Source organism: Mytilus galloprovincialis, chromosome 10 (genome assembly GCF_965363235.1).
Source record: "Mytilus galloprovincialis chromosome 10, xbMytGall1.hap1.1, whole genome shotgun sequence".
Taxonomy (NCBI): Eukaryota; Metazoa; Mollusca; class Bivalvia; order Mytilida; family Mytilidae; genus Mytilus; species Mytilus galloprovincialis.
This window is the reverse complement of record NC_134847.1, coordinates 60,325,019-60,351,061: the sequence shown is the minus strand read 5'-3', so window position 1 is coordinate 60,351,061 and position 26,043 is coordinate 60,325,019. Positions and strand designations below refer to the sequence as shown.

Here is a 26,043-nt window from a genome sequence, read left to right as displayed (position 1 = left end):
TTAATTTATCAGTATCAATCAGGATTTCTCCCTAAAAATTCAACTGTTCATCAACTCCTAGAAATATATAATTGCATATTAAACTCCTTGGAAAAAAAAGATATAAACTGTTTTGTATTCTGTGACTTCTCTAAAGCTTTCGACAAAGTTTGGCATAGGGGTCTTATATGTAAAATGAAAGCGTATGGTGTTGACGGAAACGTATTGAATTGGTTTCAGGATTATCTACACGACAGAAAACAGAGAGTAGTATTAAATAACTCGTCTTCTGCCTTCTGTAATGTCTCAGCTGGTGTTCCCCAGGGATCAGTTCTGGGCCCTCTTCTCTTTGTCTTATATATTAATGATATTGCTGATAAGCTTACTTCACTGTGTCGGCTATTTGCTGACGACACATCATTCAATTATTCTGGTAACGACGGAGAACAGATTAAATCTGTTATCGATCGCGACTTGAAAGAGCTGGATGTTTGGTCTTCTAAATGGCTTATGTCATTTAACCCAGATAAAACCGAAATTATGATATTTTCAAATATTGAGACTCCAGACCTTAGCTTTTCCTTAAATGGTAAAAATATACCTTTAAGTACATCTCATAAGCACCTGGGAGTTAATTTCAGTAGTGACGCAAAATGGAACAATCATATTGAAAGTATAATTACAAGTGTAAAGAAACACTTAAATGTTCTACGTAAACTTAAATACCGATTATCTCGAAATAATTTAGAAAAACTATACTTAGTTTTTATTCGACCCATTTTTGAATATGCCACGGAAGTGTGGGATAATTGTGGAATAGGCTACTCACATAAATTAGAAAATTTGCAATCAGAGGCCGCAAGAATAGTAACAGGTCTACCAATGTTTACAAAAACTGAAACTTTATATTCTGAGGTTGGCTGGGAATCTCTTTTTGAAAGAAGAAGGAGAAGAAAATTACAGATGTTTTATAACATGAACCAAAAGCATGCACCAGAATATTTATGTAATCTTGTACCTCCGTGTGTACAAAGTACAACCAACTACCCGTTGCGAAATGGTCATGATATTATTGTTCCATTTTGTAGACTTTCCCTTACTACTGAATCGTTTATTCCCTCTACTATACGTGAATGGAATAAACTTAATCCAAAAATTCGCAGTGTCGACTCTATTTCTAAATTTAAGAAAGAATTAAAAAACGATAGTCTATTATGTAAAATTGAAACGTTTTATTTGTACGGCCCAAGGAAATTAAATATAATCTTAACGCAATTGCGATGTTCCGCCTCGTTCCTAAACAATGACCTATTTAGAGCTAATATTATAGATGATCCTTCTTGCCATTGTGGGTCCGATATTGAGGATGTCTACCATTACTTCTTCGTTTGCCCAAAATACACATTATGTAGAAAAACCTTATTCGATAACCTTAACTGGCTATCTGAAAACTTTGTTTTAGATACAAAACTATTAATTTGCGGACATTTGGAACTTTCGAACGAACAAAATATTCAAATTTTCAAACATGTTCAAAATTTCATAAAAAGGTCAAACAGATTTCTTATGCCTTGATAGAGCGTTATTATTACTGACACGGAACGTCATCATTGTCATCAATTCACAAGTCATCGTCACAGAATTATACGACTTTTCAAACTTTCTTTTTCTCTTTTTACTTTCTATCCTCTTTGTTCACCTATCAAAGCTAGTATTATATTGCATAAATTGTTTGTTTTATATGCATGTCCATTATATTATACTATTATTGTAACTTTATATTGTATTTTGGAAAAGACTTCATAAGTATGATTTACTTGTGTCTAATCCATTTTGCTTTAATTCAGCAAATAAAATATGTTTAAACTAATTAATAAATAAATCATGTTTTACAATTATTGTTTACATCAAAAACTTGATAATTTTTTTCCCTCATGTTGGTAAAACATCTTATTAATGTCTTGACTTCTTTTTTTAAGTTTCTTTTGTTCTGTTTGTTGCTACAATGTATGAATATCAGCTAGCTTTAGAAACTTTACACCAAAGATATTTTGTATAAAAAAAAAATGTGGAATCATTTTTTTTTTTCTCAGTTTAAATGCATGCACCGTTATTTCTTTTGTAGTATAAAATCTTTTTTTACGGATACGTATAATTTCATTCCGTGTCCTGAAATTAAGTTTGTTAGAAATTCGTTTTCAATGTTTAACTGTATAAATTTTTCAAACTGCAAATGCAATCCTGTCTTCCATGTTATGATCAAAGACAATGTTTTGGTTATTTTTTTTTTTTTACAATTATTTAAGGAAAGTTGTAATATTTTTTCTGTCTGTGAAGAAATAACATCATAAATGTGGTACACACTGTACACACACAAATTGGGTATGCACTTTTAAAACATTGAACTGAATCTGAATATCGAAAAATATGTATTCACTATTTAAACTGTAATTATTAATTTGTAGGAAAAAAACTATAATGAATAAAATCCACTACATGTTTGTAAATTAATATTATGTTTTTACTACTTTCAGATGACATCACTATAAAACAGATGCAAAAGAAACTGGAAATACCGTGTTTGAATGCACGTACAATTTTGCTGCAAGATACAAAGCTCAAGGAAATAAGATGTTTGGTTAAACAAATTGTTATCAAATCATTGTAATCATTTGTACCAAATTTAACTTGATTATTCTGTCTGTAATTGACAATAAAATATTTGCACTTGAACTTGAATCTATCAACAGTAAGAATTTTTTTCTAAAGGACATTGATTTATATAAATTTATGATGTACAGCGGAAATGTCTTCACGACAATGTCACATCTTCTATAATCGATTCAGTAAAGCTTGAAGATAGTAACGTCACATTGCGAGAGAAAAAATCATTGTCAATATTAAGTTAAAATCTGCGTGGCGAGTCATTATACATTACTTTTGTTCCCTCGAAAACATTGATAATGTGTTTAGCTACATGTTTGTAAATTAATCTTATACTTTTACTCTTTAAGAAGAGTTTACTACCTCTATCTTATTATATCACTAATCTATAGACAAGTACAAATCCAATGTAACATTAATTTGTTGAGTAACCGTGCAAATTAAAGTAAGCAACCATTTATTTGTTAAATTCGGATATTTCACCTACATATTCGTTTCTTGCAATAGAATGTTTTTATTGTAATAAACAGCCATTACAGTTACCTTTAATAGAACAGATATTTGCTTTATTTTTCGCTGAAACTTAAAATTGAGAATGGAAATGGGGAATACATATTTATAAGAATTACATTCAGTTTCAAGTAATATTCAAAATTTAGATTGATAGTAGTAATCTATGTTTCCAAATTATTATTTTAAGCAAACCATACAGTAGGAGGGATATTTAAAATATTTTTAACGTTTTTGTGTTTGTCACATTACTTGCAGAAGTTAACTTACACTGATGTCGGTTCAGTATTAGATTAATTTGCCCTGGTAAGGTTACATAAAATATCCAGCTCATCTCATCAGTGTTGTACAAATCAGACTGTTTATTTTCATATTCTTATAAAATTAAGAAGTTGTGGTATGATTGCCAATGAGACCATTGTCCAACAGAGACTAAATGACATACATGTTCGTCATCTCGTCCGTCTGTCCAGCCGGAACACCTATGGTAGAAAACTAGCTTTCATCAATGTCTCCAGGTTTCTATGAAAGGAAATGATTTAATATTTGGTATGTTGAGTTTTAGCCAGTTAGCAATTTGACATCCGCCATGCAGCAATTTACTATTTGCTGAAAGTTTTATACTCCTCGTACAAGGAGAACGGTCATCCATGTTTTCTAGGTAATGATTTTATGAAAGGCTTCAGTATACCTGTTGCCGCAATCAATCGCATAGGAAAACTGAGATGCCGTGTTTGACTGCACGTACAATTTTAATGCAAGATACATCGCTCAAGTAAATATGACTGTTAAATCTTATTAATTGTAATTAAATCATTGTCATTATTTGTTCCATATTTAACTTGATTATTCTGCATGTAATGGATGTCTTTGATTGATAATGATAATAAAATATTTGCACTTGAACTTGACTCTATCAACAATAAAAAAAAATAAAAAATTGCATGAATTCATATAAAGTTATGATGTACAGATGGAATATATTCAGGACGATGTCGCATACAATCTTTTTTATTCTTTTGAATATACGATAGTGTCAAGCTTGAGGACCGATATATATATATATATATGCCAACATTGTACATTGTACATATACATTGTAAGAAACAAATAATTGTTTATACGAAGTTAACTGTTTATGTTTTAACTGTCTTATACGTCATAATGTTAATCACAGCCATTGCCGGAATGTAAAAAACGACACCATACTAGTTTATGCAATGCCGAGGTACAACGAGATGAAACAGAGTAACGCAAATGTAAATATTATCACAATTCAAGAAACACAGTACAACACGAACGCAACGGGCACAATTCTTCACTCCCAGGCATAGAATAATTAACGCATTAATAAAAACAGCCGTAGCGCAAGTAAGTTCGGGCATTCAGTGTTCTGACGCAAACATTTTATTTGACGAGGGAGCACATAGGTCTTTCATTACAGAAAAATAGCTACAATGGTAAATTATGCCATAACCGAACAGGAGAACGTAAACTTGTCAGTTACACAAATAAGAGCGAAAAAGTCCGACATCTAAACCCTGGTACCATTTACCTACCTACAAATACCGGAAAATTAACCATTCGTTTGATGTGTTTCAGCTTTTGATTTTGCTATTTGATGTGGGACTTTCCGTTTTTAATTTTCCTCGGAGTTTATAATTTTTGTGTTTTTACTTTTTACTCATCAATGTTTTATTGTATCTGAAATATCTATCAATGAACACCTATGTAAATAAGACAACCAATTAAAGTATTTATATGGCATGAAATAAGTCAACCCATCCGGTCTCACATTGGAGTCGATCATTACTGGTCGATTGTCGAGGATAGAACAGTACAAGGAGCAGGACGTACTGCCGCCAAGTCGAAAATCAGATACCTTCTGTCTGGCTCAATCCATGGACTCCCTGTGCAAATCAAGATCACATACGTACGTCAAAGATGACATATGAGAATTGTCACAATGTTGAAGAGCTTCAACAGGTAAAATTCAAAGATGCATACGAGATGAATTGTATTAGTACTATGGAAACAGATCTGTTGCTAATCCATCTTTAAATTAGAAACAACTTACGTTATTAGACAACAGAAGTATTGCACAATTGAAAACCGGGCATGTCATAAAGCGTCTTAATCATGAGCCTAAACTTTTGCAGAAATACGGCAAAATTTTAAATGAACAAGAAAAAGTTATTACTGCCCCTATTCATTATATTATCAGTAAAATGGAACGTATTGATATTAGAGTTTCAATAGAGATCCACACTGACGCCTTTGTTGTTTTTTAACGCTTTTGGGTTTGCAACATTTCTCGCAGATGGTATACTGACGTCGGTGAGAAGCTGTTGCAACACAAAGTGGAGATGTCGAGATTAAATGTACGAACAATTTACTGCAATATATAACTCTCAAGGAAATAAGACAATATTTTGTTTAGCATTATTGTTAAATGAAATTTTGTACTCCTGATATATAACTATTAGTTTTCCCAAATTCAATTGCAATAAAAAAAAAAATCAATATTTTTAGTGTTTATTAAAGACTCAACAAAGTGCAATTTTATAACAAAGAAATGTTATAATGATTATTGTTGATTCTAGATGACTGTTTTTAACACAATGAAGTAAAAAATAAAAAAATGGCAATGTACAGTAATTTTAAAGAACATGCAAAAAAAATATTATCATATACTTACATTGTAGTATAATATGACTTGAACTTAAATTACTACATATCTGTTTGCCTATATGGAAGAGGTTGGAATTGTAATTGCCTATATGGAAGAGGTTGGAATTTTGAGACCAACATTACACACAAGAAATATTATCCAAAGAAACTAGGAACATAAAATGAAGTATAATTAGGTCCAAGGTCTTTAAATGAATATGACTTGAAACTGTTACAGAATATATCTTTTATTTATGTTTTTGTTCATTTTCCATAGTTCTAACAGGCTATTAAGAGATTTTTTGTTTAAACATACATATTTAAGTAATACTGGTATGATGATTTTTTTTAACTGCTTTAAAGAAATTGTTTACAATGCCATAGTTTATGTATATTCAAAAAAATGAGATGAATGAACACTCTATTGTATAAAACATTAAATGTGCTATAGCAACGAGAACATATTTCCAACATGACACATAATAAGCAACATTTATAATTCGTTAATGTCATGTTAAATAAGTATAGATGGTAGTTTGTACTAGGTACTATATATATGGTTCACATGGACGGATCGGAACTAGATGGGTTTCATTCTTGCAAGTACACACATATAATCCTAATAAATGCCAACAGATTATAAAGCTATAGTTCATCCTAACATGTTGAAAATTTAACGATAAAGAGAAATTCAAAATACAATTTTGATTCTTACAACCAATATACACATACAAAAAAGTATTCACAAAAATATCAAACTCCAGGGTAAATTAAAAAAAAAGTCCATAAAAGCTGCAGAAATTAGTAATTTCCAGTTTCACACAAACAATCATATCTTTCACAAAAATATAAATTATTCCATTATATAAACTGTCACCGATAGTATTACAACCAAGTATTTACATTGATTCGTTGAGATTATTTATGTCAATACATCATACATTGGAAGCAGAACACAATGGTGTATATGTAACCAACCGCTTTATGGTGATTACTAGAACTTTCTTCCAAAAAAGGCTCAGACTGTGTGACCTTGAACTGCGAACTGTCCTTTGCACTGTTGTCATTTATTTATTGTATTTTATGTTAATAGATGTTCCTTTGTAAGTTCCATACACACTTCGGGATTGTTTCGGTCAATACTTTTATTTCTGCAAAAGAAAATATTATCCTTTTTATGATGTTGTTATTTTAATTTTTATTATGGATCATTATGTGACATTTAAATAAAGTTTTATTTATCTTACCTTCTTGCACTTGTGGAAACTTTTACTTTTTTATTTGTAAATATTTAGAGCAACATTATTTACAATTTTCGTTTTTCACAAGAATTCTAAAATCTTTTCTCCATTGAAATATTGTAGCAAAAGAACAAAACACTTAGTATATGCATATAGAATAAGGAGATGTGGTATGGTTGCCGATGAGACAACTATTCACCAAATAACAAATGTTAGCAGCTATAAATTGACAGAAAACACAACGGCGTTATTTATGAACGAAACAAAGTTAAACCGAACAATAAATATGATATACAGCAACAGACAACCATCATTAAGAACGTTAATTTTTTTAATGTAATCAGTTACATAAAATTTAATTGCCTATGTCGAGGAGCTGCTTAGCCGTTTCAAAAAGCTGTGTTCATCTATTGGTTTTAGCCGGATTAAAGTTGCTCAATCTCTAGTTATCTCTCTAGTGAATAATTACTTTAAAATTGGTTTGTTTTTATGTCTTCTGTTGCTCATATGGCTTCGACTTATAGTTTTTGATAGCCTCTGAATTATAAAAAAAACATTTTCAAAATTTTACTCCTTCATTAAGTTATCTAACACAAAAGATAACTCCGGGATATTTTGAGACAAAACAGTAATAAATCATTTCAGTTTGAAAAAAAATCCAATAACTTTTTTTGATGCGTAAAATAGACGTGAAAAAATAAAAATAAATCAGGCTATATCTGACATTTTACGTGAGAGCTTCAAAAATAGCAAATAATAACATTATATAATCGTATACCTTTTTAATGCTAATGCATCTTCTATCGTCTCTGGCATTTTCTTATTCATTGTTTCAGGCAATGTTAAAGCCATGAATCCACTGCCGAGCATCATAGATCCAAAGACAAGTAGTGGTAATGCTTTACCAAACGAACTCTCTATCAACAAACCCTAAGATATATACAAAAAGTAGTTATTATGGAGCGGACTGATTGGTTTACATTTTTGTTTTGAAAGCAATAACTAATAACAATCAGAGCAGATCAAAAGAAGCGCTTAGACTTCGGACGTACGAAATTTAGAATGTGTTACTTTAGTTTATAGTGGCACACGGATAAGAATGGCTTTAATATTTCGGCTCTTATAAAAAGCTTACCAAAATAAGAGCCTTTAGACAACACATTTGACTATACTTGTACACAATAAAGAATGTAGTCATACAGAAAAACCTATGACGGTCTCTTATAAAATGCATGATATGCGTTAAAAATTCTTTGTTTAACGCATGAACCTACCTGAATCCAAACGATACGATTTTTCAAATGAATGTAACAAGAGATGATGCTGGTGATAATGAAATATTGAAATATCTTCGACTTAAAAGTGTAAAACATGTAAACAATATATTGCTGAAAAATCTCCGTCCATAGATAAGGTATTAGTTCCAGTCAATATAAGACATTAAGGCATTACGCCTAATATTATATATGAGATGTAAATAAAAAAAAAACTCATCCATATCCTCCCAACCCACAGTTCCAATACATATGTATCTTACCAGATCAGCAATGTATGGAGATGCAAGGGAGCCAAGTCTTCCAAATATGCAAGATAGTCCTAATATAAAGCTACGTATTGATGTTGGGAATAATTCTGCACTTAGAAAATAAATATCGGCAAAAGCTGCTGATATGCCCAACTTTCCAATCATGGATAGTGTTATTATTATCCATTGATGTGCTGAAATCAAAAAGACGTGTTTTTCATTTGAACAAAAGAGAATTTGATAAAAGAAAACGTTTAAAGAAACATTAAACCTTCAAACAAACAAAAACAAAAAAATTTGCACCTGTCCTGAATCAGGAATCTTATGTTCAGTAGTTGTCGTTTGTTGATGTCGTTCATAAGGGTTTCACTTTTCTCGTTTTTTAGATAGAGTAGACCGTTGGTTTTCCCGTTGAATGTTTTTTACACTGGTCATCTTTCGGACCCTTAATAGCTAGCTATTCGATGATTTATGAAAGGAGCTAGATATGATTTACTTTTCATTTGGATTATATTACTTACGACATGCCATGCTACTGTATAAAATTGCTGCTTGTGTAAATAGTACATCCTCTGATACACTTAATAATTGATGTATTTGTATCATAAAGACAGGTCTTTTCTTTAAACAAATCGCTAAAACTTCTATTTCTTACAATGACTACCATAAAATATACAGGTCAAATTGAAAATCTAATTGGCAAGGCTTTGTCGAGGTGCTATATCATCAAATGTTGAGTGTTAAAATACTAAAATTGTGATATTACAAAAACATTATATTTACTTACTCTCGTTGCCGAAAATCACTGGAAAAATTGAGCAGAGACAAGATATTCCACCAATAATCATACATGAACAATGGAGTGTTCTTCGTCCAATTCTGTCTAGAAATACAATACACAGGATATAAGCTATAATCTCCATGGTAACTGATACGGTAAAATTAACATAGATATCGCCACCAATTTTACCACTGTTTAATGTAAGTCCATAATATCCAGCATTAACTGTTATCCTGTAATAAACAACTCATTTGATACACACAATAATATGTTTCCTCATGAATTCATCGGACTCGTTTAACATAGAACCTGGCGACCAAAAATATGTTAACACGGACTAGTCAATCGCTGAATTGTTGTTATTTTCTTTACAATGCATTTGGTCTTTTGTATAAAATCCATTTTGAAGATTCATTTCATTTTTGTAACTAATCGAAATAACTCGGGAATTTCCGTATATATCGACAATTGTGAAAAAAATTGTTGTTCCAATTTTTGGCACTTGAACAATGGAAATGAGAAAGAAAGTATTTCTTTACTGTTTTTGAAGTACCAATTTAAAGGTGTTCGGACTATAACTCATTAAATGTTGTTCTTCTTGCTGGATCAACTATACAAGTTCGTCGGAAAAATTATTTTGTTGTTTATACATATCGCTATCGATACCAATAGAGTAAGAAGATTAGTATACCAAGAAACAGAAATTTTAAAAAAACCGTTGCTTTAATATATTCGTACATTAGTTATTTCCTATAAGTTTATAACGGAACATTTTTTTCTGCACTAGATGTGCATTTAGGCAATTATTTTTTCTTCGGTAAAAATGACACAAAAGAAAGAAAAAAAACTATTTTGCTTACCAATTAAACAACATAATCAAAGTTCGAATAACCATAACCCTCGACCTCAAAACTTTTCTGATAGTTACTAAAAAAGATCCTTTTATAGGCTGATCATCTTCACAAACTTCGATATCTTCTGGAAGTTTTTCTGTTTCATTTACTTTCGCTATATGTGTTAAGATTTTTCCTGCTTCTTCTTTTCTACCTTTGTTCACCAGCCATCGAGGGGATTCATCTAGGATTCTGATTTTAAAAATGTGATAAATATATTAAAAGTGGAAACATAATGACATAATGTATTTATGAGGCGAGCAGTTATTGAGACAATTGAAAATGAACGATTCAGAACGGCTGCTATACATTTACTTGGCTCTTTTTGCAAATAGTTTCTGCGTTTTTGTTTAATACATTTCCAGGTTTAAATGTGAAAAGTTAAGTCCTATCTAGACAGACATTTCACAAAAAATCAGCAATTTAGCATTTTCATTTTTACCAAAAAAAAAAAACACCCACAAAACTTGTTTGTGATTACCGACACAAATAAAGTACGTAAATTGTAAAGAGAAATTATCTAGCTTTCTTCTTTTCAATATTGATAGAAGTTCATCCCGGAATTAAATTAAAACGCAATGGACAACAAATGGAAGTGTTTAACGACCTTGACTGGCCATACAGCCCTCTCACGGTCGGCTCGGTACCCGAAGGCGTTTGGTGAGCGTTTCAATAATGTTTGCTATTAGTCAGGAACGAGTGGTGGTCGCCATTTTGGAGGTCGCCATCTTGGTTTTCTGAGTTGTTATGATTTGGTTTGTTGACTATTTTGGTGTTATTTCTTCACAACGGCTGCTTTCATGGCCAGTTTGGTCAGCTTGGCAGTCCGCTAACCTCGATGATGGAGTACTGGTAGATGAGTCTCGGACGTAGTATTATAGATCACAGGAAGCGCTATCAGGGCCAAAGCCGAGAGGCAGTGAAATGAAGGTCAATCACCCAACACCTAGGATACAGACCTCGGACGTTAATCGGTATAACACTCCCCCATGATACAATGGGTTTTGGAGTGCATGTTAACGCGGGTAAGCCTACTACTACGTCTTCTGTACGGCTTGGATTGGTTTCTGTCATCTAAAGTAGTAAGTCGTTGATCATCTAACTGTAAACCCTCATCGAAGATAGCGGGTAAAGGAGAGCTGGCCCAGTACGTCCGTTCAGCTGTAATGACTGAGACGTGACTGTGAATGTGAACGCAATGGAGAAATTTTTAAACATTAGCTAGCTGTTACTTTGATTTGATAACACTACTGGTAAATGATATTTTCATTCGTTAATAAACTTAATAGAGGTAACCGGTGAGATCACGAACCGACGAATAATTACGAACGAACGCATTGGGAGCAGTGATTTTCATATTGGGTAAAGTTCATTAAAATCGAATAATCGACTAAAGTACCCCTTGGTACCTCACAAAGTTTCCTTTATTAGAAAACAATGATAAAATACGAGCTTTCAAGTATAAGGATGGATATATAAGACTATGTATTTTTAACTTATATACCGGAAGTGCCTATGCACGGATCAAAACGAAACAGTACGTATAAATTTATACCTGTGGTGGTCACCTTCTACACTTTTAATAGTCACGTGGAATTATAGCATGATTTAATCGTGGGGACAATCTATTAATTAACTACGGTGCATGTGTTTGAAAAAAAACCCATATAGAAGATATTGAATATATATTTGTTCCAAAATAAACATTTTAACTGGTAGGGACCGACCATTTAACTTGAAGATTTTTTTATGCGGCGCGACAAATCATTTTTTTCACATTTAACATTATTTTTTGTGGTAATTATCCAAGATAAGATTTTGTTCATCCTTAAAATTCAGAATCAAATATATATTTCCGAAAGAAACATCCCCCGCCCCATCTTCGTGTTAAATGTTCGGTCCTGGACTAATGATTTTTTTTTATTTAAGGAATGACTGTAATATTTTTTTCTGTCTATGAAGAAATAACATAAAAAAAATTGGTGCACACTGAACAATGCGCGTAGCGGGTTATTTAACAGTGTGCACCACATTTTTTATTTCGAATAGACAGAAAAAATATTACAGTCATTTCTTATAATTTAATTCTAAATTCCATTTTAAACCGTATAAAACCATGAAAAAACGTTGATGACGTCACGGTCACATGACTAAACTATGTCTATGGGCTGATAAAAAAAAAATAACGTCAACCAATCAAGAAGATGCGTTACATCCAAAATAAAATTATTATTTGTCGCAAATTTCTTGTCCCTTACAAGAAATTTGCAACCAATAATAAAAAAAAAAATCAGTTTGACACCCCCACCCCCATTTTCCCCCGTCTTTTTCCTATATATTATTTTATATCGCAGTTAAAGCGGGTATTGAACATCTATCTTTGAGGAGGGTATAAGCAGGCAAACATTTGATTCTGAGGGGGCGGCCTGGCCGATTTAACCAGTCAGATTATTTATTTAAAAAAAAAAATTCAACTGCTACACGCAAGATTACTTATTACACATGTATCCTCTTCTGTATAATAGAATTTGGAAGCCAGATTTTTTTAGGTGGAAGCCAGCATATTTATTATTATTATTTTCCTGGCCAATAAATTTATTTACGTGATCTGCCAGCTCCGATCCTAGAATCAAAGGGTCGTCCACAAACCCCTATTTAGTATGCGGTATTGCTGGTATTATTTAAGATATTCAGTGGCGTAGCTTGCCTTCTGATTATACCGAGGCAGGGGTGCGCCCCCCTGAAGCTGTTGAGGTTTACAATTTGAACAAGAAAAAATCAATGTTATTTCATCATAATAATGTTATTTCATCATAATAATGTTAATTATATGCCTTACTATCTATACTCAAAGATATAAAAATAACAAAATACGGGAAGGTATCACATTAGACAACCAATGAAATGTCGGTTTCCTGACTTGCTAGCAGTTACAGAAAGCAGGAACATATATATTGACATACTGTTCCCAGCCGAAAGCCAGCTCAAATGCCTAATGCCTCCCAATATATTTCCAAGCTGTAGTACACTCTAATATAGTTGGCTGTACCTCACTGTGACATGAGTTAACCTCATATTACAAGAAATCATGACCTTGCTCGGTGGATCTAGCCGAAACCTGTACAAAATGTTCAATACAGAAAAAAAAACAAACGCAAATAAAGAGGGGTTTATTTGTAATAAGTTTTGTGATGATCATTTAGTTAGTCGTAGGTCACGAATCAACGAATTATAGATAATCACCACAAAATGACAGCTGGATTGAACAAACGAATTTCAGGATAAACTAGGAGAAAAACATATGCTACATCTAAAGTGTAGCACGGCACTTGTTTTAGTAGTGTATTCCTTCGAAGGTCTTGAAATTATATATTGAATGATTTTTAACTTTTTTTTCATTCACGATGAACATGACAACCGGCGAATAACTAACTTTTACTTTATTCTGAAGTCTTCATTTTAAATGAACAGTATTTGGTTGATTTTTTTTTATATATATGTTAGACTCAGATCGACGTCCGGTCTCTAATCGACGTCCGTTCCTCAAATCGACGTCCAACCCTGACGTCACGTTCTCAAATCAGTGTCAATTATAGAATAACTAATCGAAGAATTCAAATAGAGAAAAATATTCAACGAGTTACCGAACAACACATTAATTCACGAATGCGCGTAGCAGTGTTGTTCGGTCACGAGTTGAATATTTTTCTCTATTTGAATTCTTCGATTAATTACATTTTTATTAGGGACTAAACAATTTGTACTTTTTTATCATTTGATATTATGCTCGTCTTTCAAATAGGAAAATATATTTAGATAATCACAAAACGTTCACAGTAGAGATCAGTAGATATCAACAGATGAAGTAGTCACTGGAAAAAGTAAAATGTACGGAAACGTCACCATGCAAAGTCCACAAGAAGTCATCTTTTAAAAATGAGCAAATAAAATATGTTACGAGCATCCATTTCTTATCAAATGAATACTAAGCATAGACTAATGTCAAATTGTTCTAAATATTTGAAGAAATATAACAAAACATCTGGTTTTTTTTCGATTTTTAAGGATGTGAATTTAAGCATGGATGCAATTTGGGTACTCATCATTTCAGAATCATGGATCGTTTGGGGGTCGGTTCAAACTCATTTTCCTATGATTCAATATGCATTCAAAATTTAATTGGTGGGACTATTATATAGTAAATACGGATACATCTACAAAATAAATACAAAATGGAAACTTTTGATTTGATCATAAATAAACGTATGTGAAAAACCCGTTAAAATAGGTGCAATTTGGGTACCCTCATGTTACATGCGTAGTAATATTTTGGTGAAAGATGTTCATATTCTCGACCTACGAGAAAATAAATGTGGGTATACATTGTAGAACAATGAGACAACAACCCAAAAACAAAGATAATCGAAATACATCTAGACGGCAGTATACAGACTCAAACAAAAGAAAGAAAAAAACGTAGATCTACGGCCAATTGTTGAAAAGTATTATGATTTGGTCTTATAATTTTCCGTTGAACAATTTTTTTAGTTTTATGTTTAACCCATCCTTTAATAAAGATGTGAATTCACTGCAACAAAAGTCCATAAAAAGGACGTCGATTAGAGAAGTCAAAAATTAGAAGCCTCGATTTGAGTTGTGAGGTACATAAAATTGGCCAACTCGAATAATTCAAGCCCTTACCGTCTCCGATTCTCTCCACCTTTCGAGGGTTAATGTAGTCGTAATATAACGACTGGATTATTCGGGTTAAAAATTGGCCGTCGATTTGGAATGTTATTTTATTGTGATGTCAGATTTGGACGTCGATTTGAGGAACGGACGTCGATTAGAGACCGGACGTCGATCTGAGTCTTACATATATAAACTGCCATTATGTATTAACTAACAGACATATTTCTCTGGAATTAGTGATTCCTTTGAATATTTTAAATTCCCTGCTTGTGAAAACGTACTATGAAATTAAAATAGCGATTATAAAACTTGAGAACCACAACATATAAATTATTTTCTGTGCACTATGATATATAGATGCATATTTTGTTTTGTTTGGTACCAGAGTCAATGAACATAGTCGTAGGGGAACATGTCAACGGTTATAAATGAGGGTTTGATTGCTTAGAATGGGATTATCAAATATTTATTTTTTAATCATTGTCGCCCATAATTTGATTTTTGTTTATTTTATAATTTAGCACCATTTTAAATCCATATTCTTTTAAATTTAAATTAATTTCATGGCCGATTTTTCTGTTTTCTCAAAACCTCACCAGGCCCTCATATACTAGAAATTATTCTGACACAAAATTAACTAATTGACCTAATTCAATGGTAAAGTGATTTGATCGGGTGACTCGTGAATTGGATCCTCATCTATTCTACCCACTGTTTTCGCTTGTAATGGGGTAGGACAAAATAAATATGTTGTCGATTTCCTTTTACTCTGACAAACTTGAATTACAGAAAAGCTACCGTACTTGAAGGGTTTTTCCAAGTAGAGGAGGGAAAATTAATTCAAATGATCCCATAAGTCTTGAATAATTCGTAAAGGGTACGAATCAATAACCTCGCCAACAAGACATAACAAGTTGCTATATTATTGTTTAGTAGCCAGTTTGCTGCAATAATCATTTGAAAGGAAATACAGTGAGGGAATTTTTTTTTTTACCCGAGGCAGTTGCCTCGGTTGCCTCAACGTAAGCTACGCCTCTGATATTTGGTCCGGGGGGGGGGGGGGGAATTGTACGCCGAAAAAAAATGTGGATCTTAATACGCTGGAATTATAAAGGTTTATTCTGCGAAAGAACACAGAGTATATATGAAGTTTTCTGTTAAGTATTCGGTATTCGTTTTTTTCTTTTTTTCCCTAAGTACAAAGAGTACAAGGAATTCCCCCCTTTTTTGTTATTTATCTCATTCTAAACAATAATTCGAATAAATACAAATTTTCAGTTAATTCTTTCTTAAGCTTTGCATGTATGCGCCCAAGGAGGGATCACTTCCTATATTATATGTTATTCAGGTCTCAGACAGGGTATATACTGTGACATTCCCGGCTTAGAGTTTATATCCCCTGAGCCAAAGGCGAAGGGGATATAAGCCCTAAGCCGGGAATGTCACAGTATATACCCTTTCTGAGACCTGAATTACACATATATTACGGATTACCCCTGACTTAATGTTATTTTCCAGTGCAGGTATTTGTTGACAACACATATATAATGAAAAACCCAACCTGATATGTTCGGCATACGTGAAGGATTTTCTAATTTGCTGTGAACATAATTTTATCGTGTATGTGATAATTTATAATAACATTTTTAACATCAAGTTAAAGTATTAAAAGTGTTAATTGCGTGATTTTGTATCAAAAATGTATTATTGACTGAAGCACGTCATTATTTTCCCTCTGTGAACCTCTGACAGTCTGATAGCTTATGACTACGTCACATAGTAACCGGTGTTATGATGACGTTTTTGAGGTTCCAATTGGGGATAAAAACGTCGTATATACCCCGGCAGTTTCCTGAATATATACTGACATCTCTGTGTTATTATCCAATCAGAAACCTCGACACATTTGTAATCCGTAATATAAAAGTATATACAGACGTTCCTCTAGAACTGGTAATTTCTCAACTTGTCAAATACATGACTGGGTATGAAATTTAATCCTTATTATATGACTTGGCCGGTAATTTTAGGCCTAATAAATAACTATGCGAAAATTATCGGGAAGATCTATGATTGGGGCAGAAATTTTGAACTAAGCCGGGACCAGCCATTTTAATTAAAAATGTGGGAAGGGCATGTTCAATTTTCTCGTCAGAAATTATTTTTGTCTCTGCCATTTCTAGCCATTCTTTTTTCGTTCAGTCTCTAAGAATTTGGAATCAAATTTTTAATTTCGGAAAATACCCCCCCCCCCTTTTTTCCATGCAAGTTAAATGGTCGGTCCCTAAACTCATGTTTTGGTCACAATTTCAACGCGAAATGTGTGTACCGTTTGTGAGAGTTTGGTACTACATCCAATTAAAGTTGTTACTTGTTTTAAAAAGCTTCAAGTTTGTAGTAATGAAAAATAAGAGAGCCTATCTTTTTATTTTTTTTATGATTTCCTTATGGCCTGTCCTGTCGTTTTATTTCAGCCCCCCCCCCCTTTTACAAATCAAACGGTCATTCCATACTCTAGGTAAAAAAAAAATACCAAAATCAGAATCAAAATATTTTGTTCTAAAAAATATAAACCAACCCCCCCTCCCCCACTCCCACCAGAAAATGCTCCGTGACTGACGACGACATACAAAATATAAAGAATAAAACAGGCAGTACGCGTATCAATCTATAACAAATGCAATTATAATCAATGCGAGATAATCATGAACACTTAGGCATCCTAACTTGAAATTAATGATCCCTTTTCGTGTGATACGGCAAAGTAGGTGATACGTTCGTGATTCGTACGTGATTCGTGATCTCACCGGTTACCTCTAATATGACAAAAGACACCTCAACGAAACAATAGTTCGACAACAACACAAATTAAAAACTGATTTTTTCGACGTAAATATTGCAATTCAATATATGATATAACTAAGGATGTTCTTATCCCAGGCATAGATTACCTTTGCCGTATTTGGCACAACTTTTGGAATTTTTGGTCATCATTGCTCTTCAACTTTATACTTGTTTGGCTTTTTAACTACTTTGATCTGAGTGATGTAGACGAAACGCGCGTCTGACGTATCAAAATTATAAGCCTGAGACCTTTGATTACTATTGCCCTGTAAATTGTGAAACTTAAGATACAAACAAAATCTAGCCTAGATAAATTGCTTCTATACAATTTACTGACGGTGATAAACACATTAGCAGTAAACTGCAATTAAAAAATTGACTTGGATCTATTATACATTTTTAACTAGACCTCCCTTCTATACTGTTACCCCATTCATACTTGCTTCCAGTATATAAGAAATAATCCAATTGGTGCAGCAAACACGAGTTGTAAATGCCTCCATTGCCGTACGAAGTATGCAATGAATACGGTAAGGTATTCTCCAGAAGCCCACGCCACCTCTATTAACATTCCTGTCCATACCCTTTTCTTTGGACTGGCCATTTCCATACCTATAACAGAAAAATATACAGAGTATTAAAAGTAATGACTAATATTACTCTTTACTGTATTTAGAACAGCGCTGCATCCATTAACAAATATTCCAAAGTTAATAATATAAACAAAACTAGTTTTAATGCACCAGATACGCATTTTGACATTTAATATCACTTCAATGATGCTCGATGCCAAAAAAATATAAAATTTCAAAACTATATATAAACGGTAAAGAAGGAGATGCAAAAGATACCAAAGGGACAGTCAAACTAATAGATCGAAAATAAAACAACAACGCCATGGGTAAAAAAGAAATAGACAAACATACAAATAATAGTACACAAGAGCTGATTAAACCAAAAGAGCCAAAAGTAAAACAAAACCCGGACCAGAAATAAAAATGTTTGATGTCTTGATTGACAGTATATTTATTAAATTTGGTGGATTGATATCTGATAGACTCGTGATTATGGATTGACATGTCTCGGTTTAGACTAAGTATTGCCCTAATTGGTACTGCTGATGTTCCAGTTAGCAAGCGGCATTTAGAGGGAAGACCAAAGAGCACTGGCTTGGAGTCAAAATAAGTTGTCAGGGTAGGGTAAAATGTCTGCATTAAGACTGCATGTTATCTTGTAATCTAGCACGTTGAAAGTCTGGCTCAGTGTGTCGTTTGAGTACTAAGCAGGTTTTTTTTATATTCATATCGCATTTACATACGCATTTAATTTGCAACTGGACGTTAATCAGCCATTCGTACGATTTGCATTATATAAACATGGAGCACCTTAATAAAGGTCAATGTTTTTTTTTCTAACGAAGGTGTTGCATAGTGATTAAAGAAAGACATAGGTACACAATAAGTATACATCTAACATGTCTAAAATTTACAGCATCATATGTAAGAAAAACGAATTTTTAAAAAATCAATGCAAAAGTCAATAAATATATCATTCATTAGTAACCTTATATTTTGGTCACGTGACATGTACATTTAATTCACTTACTTAGAATCACTGCACTATTCCAATAGCCGATATTACCAATGCCGCTAATAAATCTCATAATTATAAAAGAGAAGTAATTTGGTATAAAAACTGTTCCAAGATGTCCTCCAAACATAAACATCAAAGACAAACAGGTTGCTACTTTTCTACCAAATCTAAAAAAAAAAAAAAAATAAGCACATTTGTTTTTAAGAAGATGGAATGTTAAACAGACTGTTGACTGCTGATGGTTTTTTTTAAATGAATCGCATCAAGTGTGTAAACATGACAATCACAATATGTCTCTAACATCTTGTTTAATTTTAAATGTGAGGTTCATACGTCATGTGTGTAAACCTGTAAAAAGTAAAAAAATTAAAAATTAAAATTAAAAAATACCAAACTCCGAGGAAAATTGTAAACGTAAAGTCACTAAGCAAATGGTAAAATCAAAAGCTCAAACAGATCAAACGAATAGATAACAACTGCCATATTATTAACTTGGTACATGTATTTTCGAATGTTGAAAATGGTGGATTGAACCTGGTTTTAAAGCAAGCTTTTTAACCTTTCACATGATTGACAGTTGCATGCAATTCCATAACTAATATATTGACAACGATGTGTGAACAAAAAAAAAACAAATAATAGGTAAAACTAGTATCTCAATTGTTTGTAAAACAATTGAAAGGTCTTTCCTGTAAAAGTGATGTTTTCGTTATGTACTTTGTACGACCTTTCGTTTGATATACGACAAGCATACCTTCTGAAACTTTTCCCGTTTAACACTTAATGACCTCATCTGCCTACATTTTTGAGATCGGAATTATTATATATGTAACATAGAGTAGATGAGCTTTCATTTGATATGTGACAACGCAATGTTTTAGAAAGTTTGATGTTTGCACTTAATAACCCTATTCAACTAATTTTTGGAGGTTGAGAATTTGATATTTCAAATGTACACATCATGACCTTTCCTTTGATATACAACAACCCTATCTTAAAAGAAAATTTATTTTTTTGCACTCAATGACCCCATCAAACCCATTTTGGGGAGACATCAATTTGAAATTTGAAATGTACGCTTTATGTTCTTTCATTTGATATGCGACAACCTTACCATCTGAGACATTTGAATGTTTGCACTAAATGACCCAACCCGTCCGGCCGTCCCCCTGGGATGAAAAGGGGGTTTAAAATTTTCAGTTTTAAGTAGAGTTTATTGAGATCTCAATTTGATATATCAGATGACCCCATTTGACAAAGTGCAAATAATGATGCAATATCAACTATATAAATAGAAGTTATGAAACTTACAAAGTCAATGCAAACCTTGAAAATTTCAAATTGATTTTTTGGTGTTTTTTTCCATGGAATGTTTTTGGTATTAGGTCAAACATATAACTATGTCAACCTCTTCAATTTCTAAAACATTTTAAGTGGTAAGCTCTTGATGATTCAGAAATACATGTCTCCGCTCGCAAAACTTCAAACTGCATTATCTCTAAAACGACAATAGATATCTCAAAACTGTTAATTGATAAATGATCTACAGTTGAAGGACAACATTATAGAAAAAGAATTGGGACAATTTCAAAGTTCACCAAGGTCACAATTAATCATCAAATATATGATGCAATACCAAACTTAAGAACCGGAAGTCGTAGAGACATGAGACTATCACCATTCAACTCAGAACCACTTGACCTTTCAAATATCACAAGGTCAAGGTCATTGTATACTGTTAAGGTCAAGGTGAAATTTCATCATGACCTGACATTGACCTCAAATTGACGGTCTTGAATTACTGATCATCTTTTCAGTTTATAGTAGGTTGATATCTGTTACCTTTAAAAAGATATACACAAAATACTATACTTTTAAGAATCATCCCGTTGTAACTTTTGAACAGACAGTCGGACATTTTTGGACTTATCATATAAAATGTAGAGCTCGTCGAGAGGAACATTTTATACGCTGTATGTATGCAGCAAAGTCTTATCGTTTTCCTAATATGTAAGCTTGAAATTGCAGCGTAATTTTTTTTTTGCACTCGGTGACCTTTGACCTTGGGTGCATATTAAAGGTCACATGAATTTAAGATTATTGGTGAAGATTCAAAGTCTCTATGACTTCCGGTTCTCGAAATAAAATTTTTGAAAAAATAGTTTTAATTTTTAAAGGGAAATAACTCCTTATAAGGGTTAATAACAAATTAATTGTTTATGTTTATAAACATTGCCATCTGTTCTAATACATGCTGTCATTTTCAATTAAATTCTATCTCTAATACTTTTTGAGAAAAATGCAAATAAAAGAAATTGCTTCAAGGGGATATAACTCTCAAAGTAGATGATGAAATCCTATGCAGCCAAATATGGTAATACATCATGATGGGATCTACCTATTGTCCAAATAAAGTCATGATATCTTTTAACACATTTTGGGGGGACCATGTTAAAAAAAATCAATAAATGGGAGATAACTTCTTAAAGGGAAGGTGAAAATCCTACAAAAGTTCATCTGGTAAAAGTTCATGTTGAGGTCTATCGATGGTTTAATTTTGGTATTGATAACTCCAATAGAAACGGTAGGAGGGCGTGCCAAACAAATGCTGGAAGAAAAAAAAGAAAAACGAGCCAAACAAATGCTGGAAGAAAAAAAAGAAAAAAACTAGTATCTCAATTGTTTGTAAAACAATTGAAAGGTCTTTCCTGTAAAAGTGATGTTTTCGTATTGTACTTTAATTGTACGACCTTTCGTTTGATATACGACAAGCACACCTTCTGAAACTTTTCGCTTTTTACACTTAATGACCTCATCCGTCTACATTTTTGAGATCGGAATTATGATATATGGAACAGAGTAGATGAGCTTTCGTTTGATATGCGACAACACCATGTTCTTGAAAGTTTGATTTTTGCACTTAATAACCCTATCCAACAAATTTTTGGAGGTCGGGAATTTGATATTTCAAATGTACACATCATGACCTTTCATTTGATATACAACAACCCTACCTTAAAAGAACATTTATTTTTTGCACTCAATGACCCCATCCAACCCATTTTTGGGAGACGTCAATTTGAAATTTGAAATGTACGCTTTATGTTCTTTCATTTGATATGCGACAACCTTACCATCTGAGAAATTTGAATGTTTGCACTAAATGACCCCACCCGTCCCCCTGGGATGAAAAGGGGGTTATAAATTTTCATTTTTAAGTAGAGTTCATTAAGACCTTCAATTTGATATATCAGATGACCCCATTTGACAAAGTGCAAATAATGATGCAATATCAACTATATAAATAGAAGTTATGAAACTAACAAAGTCAATGCAAAACTTGAAAATTTCAAATTGATTTTTTGGTGTTTTTTTCCATGGAATGTTTTTGGTATTTGGTCAAACATATAACTATGTCAACCTCTTCAATTTCTAAAACATTTTAAGTGGTAAGCTCTTGATGATTCAGAAATACATGCCTCCGCTCGCAAAACTTCAAACTGCATTATCTCTAAAAGGACAATAGATATCTCAAATCTGTTAAATGATAAATGATCTACAGTTGAAGGACAACATTATAGAAAAAAAATTGGGACAATTTCAAAGTTCACAAAGGTCACAATTAATCATCAAATATATGATGCAATACCAAACTTGAGAACCGGAAGTCGTAGAGACATGGGACTATCACCATTCAACTCAGGACCACTTGACCTTTCAAATATCACAAGGTCAAGGTCATAGTATAATGTGAAGGTCAAGGTGAAATTTCATCATGACCTGACATTGACCTCAAATTGAAGGTCTTGAACTACTGGTCATCTTTGCAGTTTATTGTAGGTTGATATCTGTTACCTTTAAAAAGATATACACATAATACTATACTTTTAAGAATCATCCCGTCGTAACTTTTGAACAGATAGTCGAACTCTTTTGAGCTCAGTGTATAAAATATAGAGCTCGTCAACAGGAACATTTTATACGCTGTAAGTATGCAGCAAACTCTTATCGTTTTCTTAATATGAACACTTGAAATTGCAGCGTAAATTTTTTTTGCACTCGGTGACCTTTGACCTTGGGTGCAAATTAAAGGTCACATGAACTTAAGATTATTGGTGTAGGTCCCAAGTCTTTACGACTTCTGGTTCTCGAGATACAATTTTTCAAAAATTGTGTATATTTTTTCAAGGGAAATAACTCCTTATAAGGGTTAACAACAAAATGATTGTATATGTTAATTAACATTGCCATCTGGTCCTGTACATGTTGCCGTTTTCAAATCGATTCTATCTTGAATACTTTTTGAGAAAAATGTAAAAGAAAGAAATTGCTTCAAGGGGACATAACTCTCATAGGGAATGATGAAATCCTTAGCAGCCTCATATGGTAATACATCATGATGAGATCTAACTATTGTCCAAATAAGGTCATGATATCTTTTAAAACATTTAGGGGGGGGCCATGTCGAAAAAAATCAATAAAAGGGAGATAACTTCTAAAGGGGATGATGAAATCCTACAAAAGTTCATCTGGTAAAAGTTCATGATGAGGTCTATCGATGGTTCAAATTTGGTATTGATAATTCCAATAGAAGCGGTAGGAGGGCGTGCCAAACAAATGCTGGAAGGAAAAAAAAAAGAAACTAGTATCTCAATTGTTTGTAAAACAATTGAAAGGTCTTTCCTGTAAAAGTGATGTTTTCGTAATGTTCTTTGTACGACCTTTCGTTTGATATACGACAAGCAGACCTTCTGAAACTTTTCGCTTTTTACACTTAATGACCTCATCCGCCTACATTTTTGAGATCGGAAGTATGATATATGTAACACAGGGTAGATGAGCTTTCATTTGATATGCGACAACGCCATGTTCTAAAAAGTTTGATTTTTGCACTTAATGACCCCATCCAACCAATTTTTGGAGGTTGGGAATTTGATATTTCAAATGTACACATCATGACCTTTCATTTGATATACAACAACCCTATAGTAAAAGAAAATTTATTTTTTGCACTCAATGACCCCATCCAACCCATTTTTGGGGGACGTCAATTTGAAATTTGAAATGTACGCTTTATGTTCTTTCATTTGATATGCGACAACCTTACCATCTGAGAAATTTGAATTTTTGCACTAAATGACCCCACCCTTCCGCCTGGGATGAAAAAGAGGCTTAAAATTTTCATTTTTTAGTAGAGTTTATTATGACCTTCAATTTCACATATCAGATGACCCCATTTGACAAAGTGGCAGATATGATGCAATATCAACGATATAAATAGAAGTTATGAAATTTACAAAGTCAATGCAAAACATGAAAATTTCAAAATGATTTTTTGGTGGTTTTTTAAATGGAATGTTTTTGGTATTTGGTCAAACATATAACTATGTTAACCTCTTCAATTTCTTAAACATTTTAAGTGGTAAGCTGTTGTTAATTGAGAAATACATGCCGCTGCTCGCAAAATTTAAAACTGCATTATCTCTAAAATGACAATAGATATCTCAAATCTGTTAAATGGTAAATGATCTACAGTTAAAGGACAACATTATAGAAAAGAATTGGGACAATTTCAAAGTTCACCAAGGTCACAATTAATCATCAAATATATGATGCAATACCAAACTTGAGAACCGGAAGTCGTAGAGACATGGGATTACCACCATTCAACTCAAGACCACTTAACCTTTCAAATATCACAATGTCAAGGTCATAGTATAATGTTAAGGTCAAGGTGAAATTTCATCATGACCTGACATTGACCTCAAATTGAAGGTCTTGAATTACTGATCATCTTTTCAGTTTATAGTAGATTGATATCTGTTACCTTTAAAAAGATATACACAAAATACTATACTTTTAAGAATCATCTCTTTGTAACTTTTGAACAGACGGTCCGACATTTTTGGGCTTATTATATAAAATGTAGAGCTCGTCGAGAGGAACATTTTATACGCTGTATGTATGCAGCAAAGTCTTATGGTTTTCCTAATATGACATTTTGAAATTACAGCGTAATTTTATTTTGCACTCTGTGACCTTTGACCTTGGGTGCGTATTGAAGGTCACATGAATTAAAGATTATTGGTGAAGGTCCCAAGTCTCTACGACTTCCGGTTTTGGAAATACATTTTTTCTAAAATTATGTACAATTTTTCAAGGGGAATAACTCCTTATAAGGGTTAATAACAAAATGATTGTACATGTTCATTAACATTGCCATCTGTTCCTGTACATGTTGCCGTTTTCAAATCGATTCTATCTCTTATACTTTTTGAGAAAAATGCAAAGATAAGAAATTGTTTCAAGGGGATATAACTCTCATAGGGAATGATGAATTCCTTAGCAGCCTCATATGGTAACACATTATGATGAGGTCTAACTTTTGTCCAAATAATGTCATGATATCTTCAAAAACAACGAGGGGGGGCCATGTCTAAATAAACCAATAAAAGGGAGATAACTTCTAAAGTGGATGATGAAATCCTACACAGCCTCATCTGGTAATACTTCATGATGAGGTCTACCGATGGTCCATATTTGGTCTTGATAACTCCAATAGAAACAAGGGGAGGCCATGTTAAACAAATGCTGGATGAAAAAAAAAAAAAAAAAACTAGTATCTCAATTGTTTGTAAAACAATTGAAAGG

At 32.7% G+C, this 26,043-nt stretch overlaps 1 protein-coding gene across 2 annotated transcripts in view; it reads right to left on the bottom strand.

Moving 5' to 3' along the window:
• Positions 1–5,675: 5,675 nt before the first annotated feature.
• LOC143048013 (organic cation transporter protein-like) overlaps positions 5,676–26,043 on the bottom strand; it is a 68,149-nt gene continuing 47,781 nt past the window's right edge. For both annotated transcript variants that reach the window (XM_076221432.1, XM_076221431.1), the window contains 7 exons: positions 19,405–19,559; positions 18,243–18,411; positions 10,231–10,455; positions 9,377–9,603; positions 8,602–8,783; positions 7,843–7,994; positions 5,676–6,974 (listed from right to left, as the gene is read on the bottom strand). In XM_076221432.1, the coding sequence (XP_076077547.1) occupies positions 6,905–6,974; positions 7,843–7,994; positions 8,602–8,783; positions 9,377–9,603; positions 10,231–10,455; positions 18,243–18,411; positions 19,405–19,559 (1,180 nt within the window). In that variant the 3' untranslated portion in view covers positions 5,676–6,904. The remainder of the gene's footprint in view (positions 6,975–7,842; positions 7,995–8,601; positions 8,784–9,376; positions 9,604–10,230; positions 10,456–18,242; positions 18,412–19,404; positions 19,560–26,043) is intronic.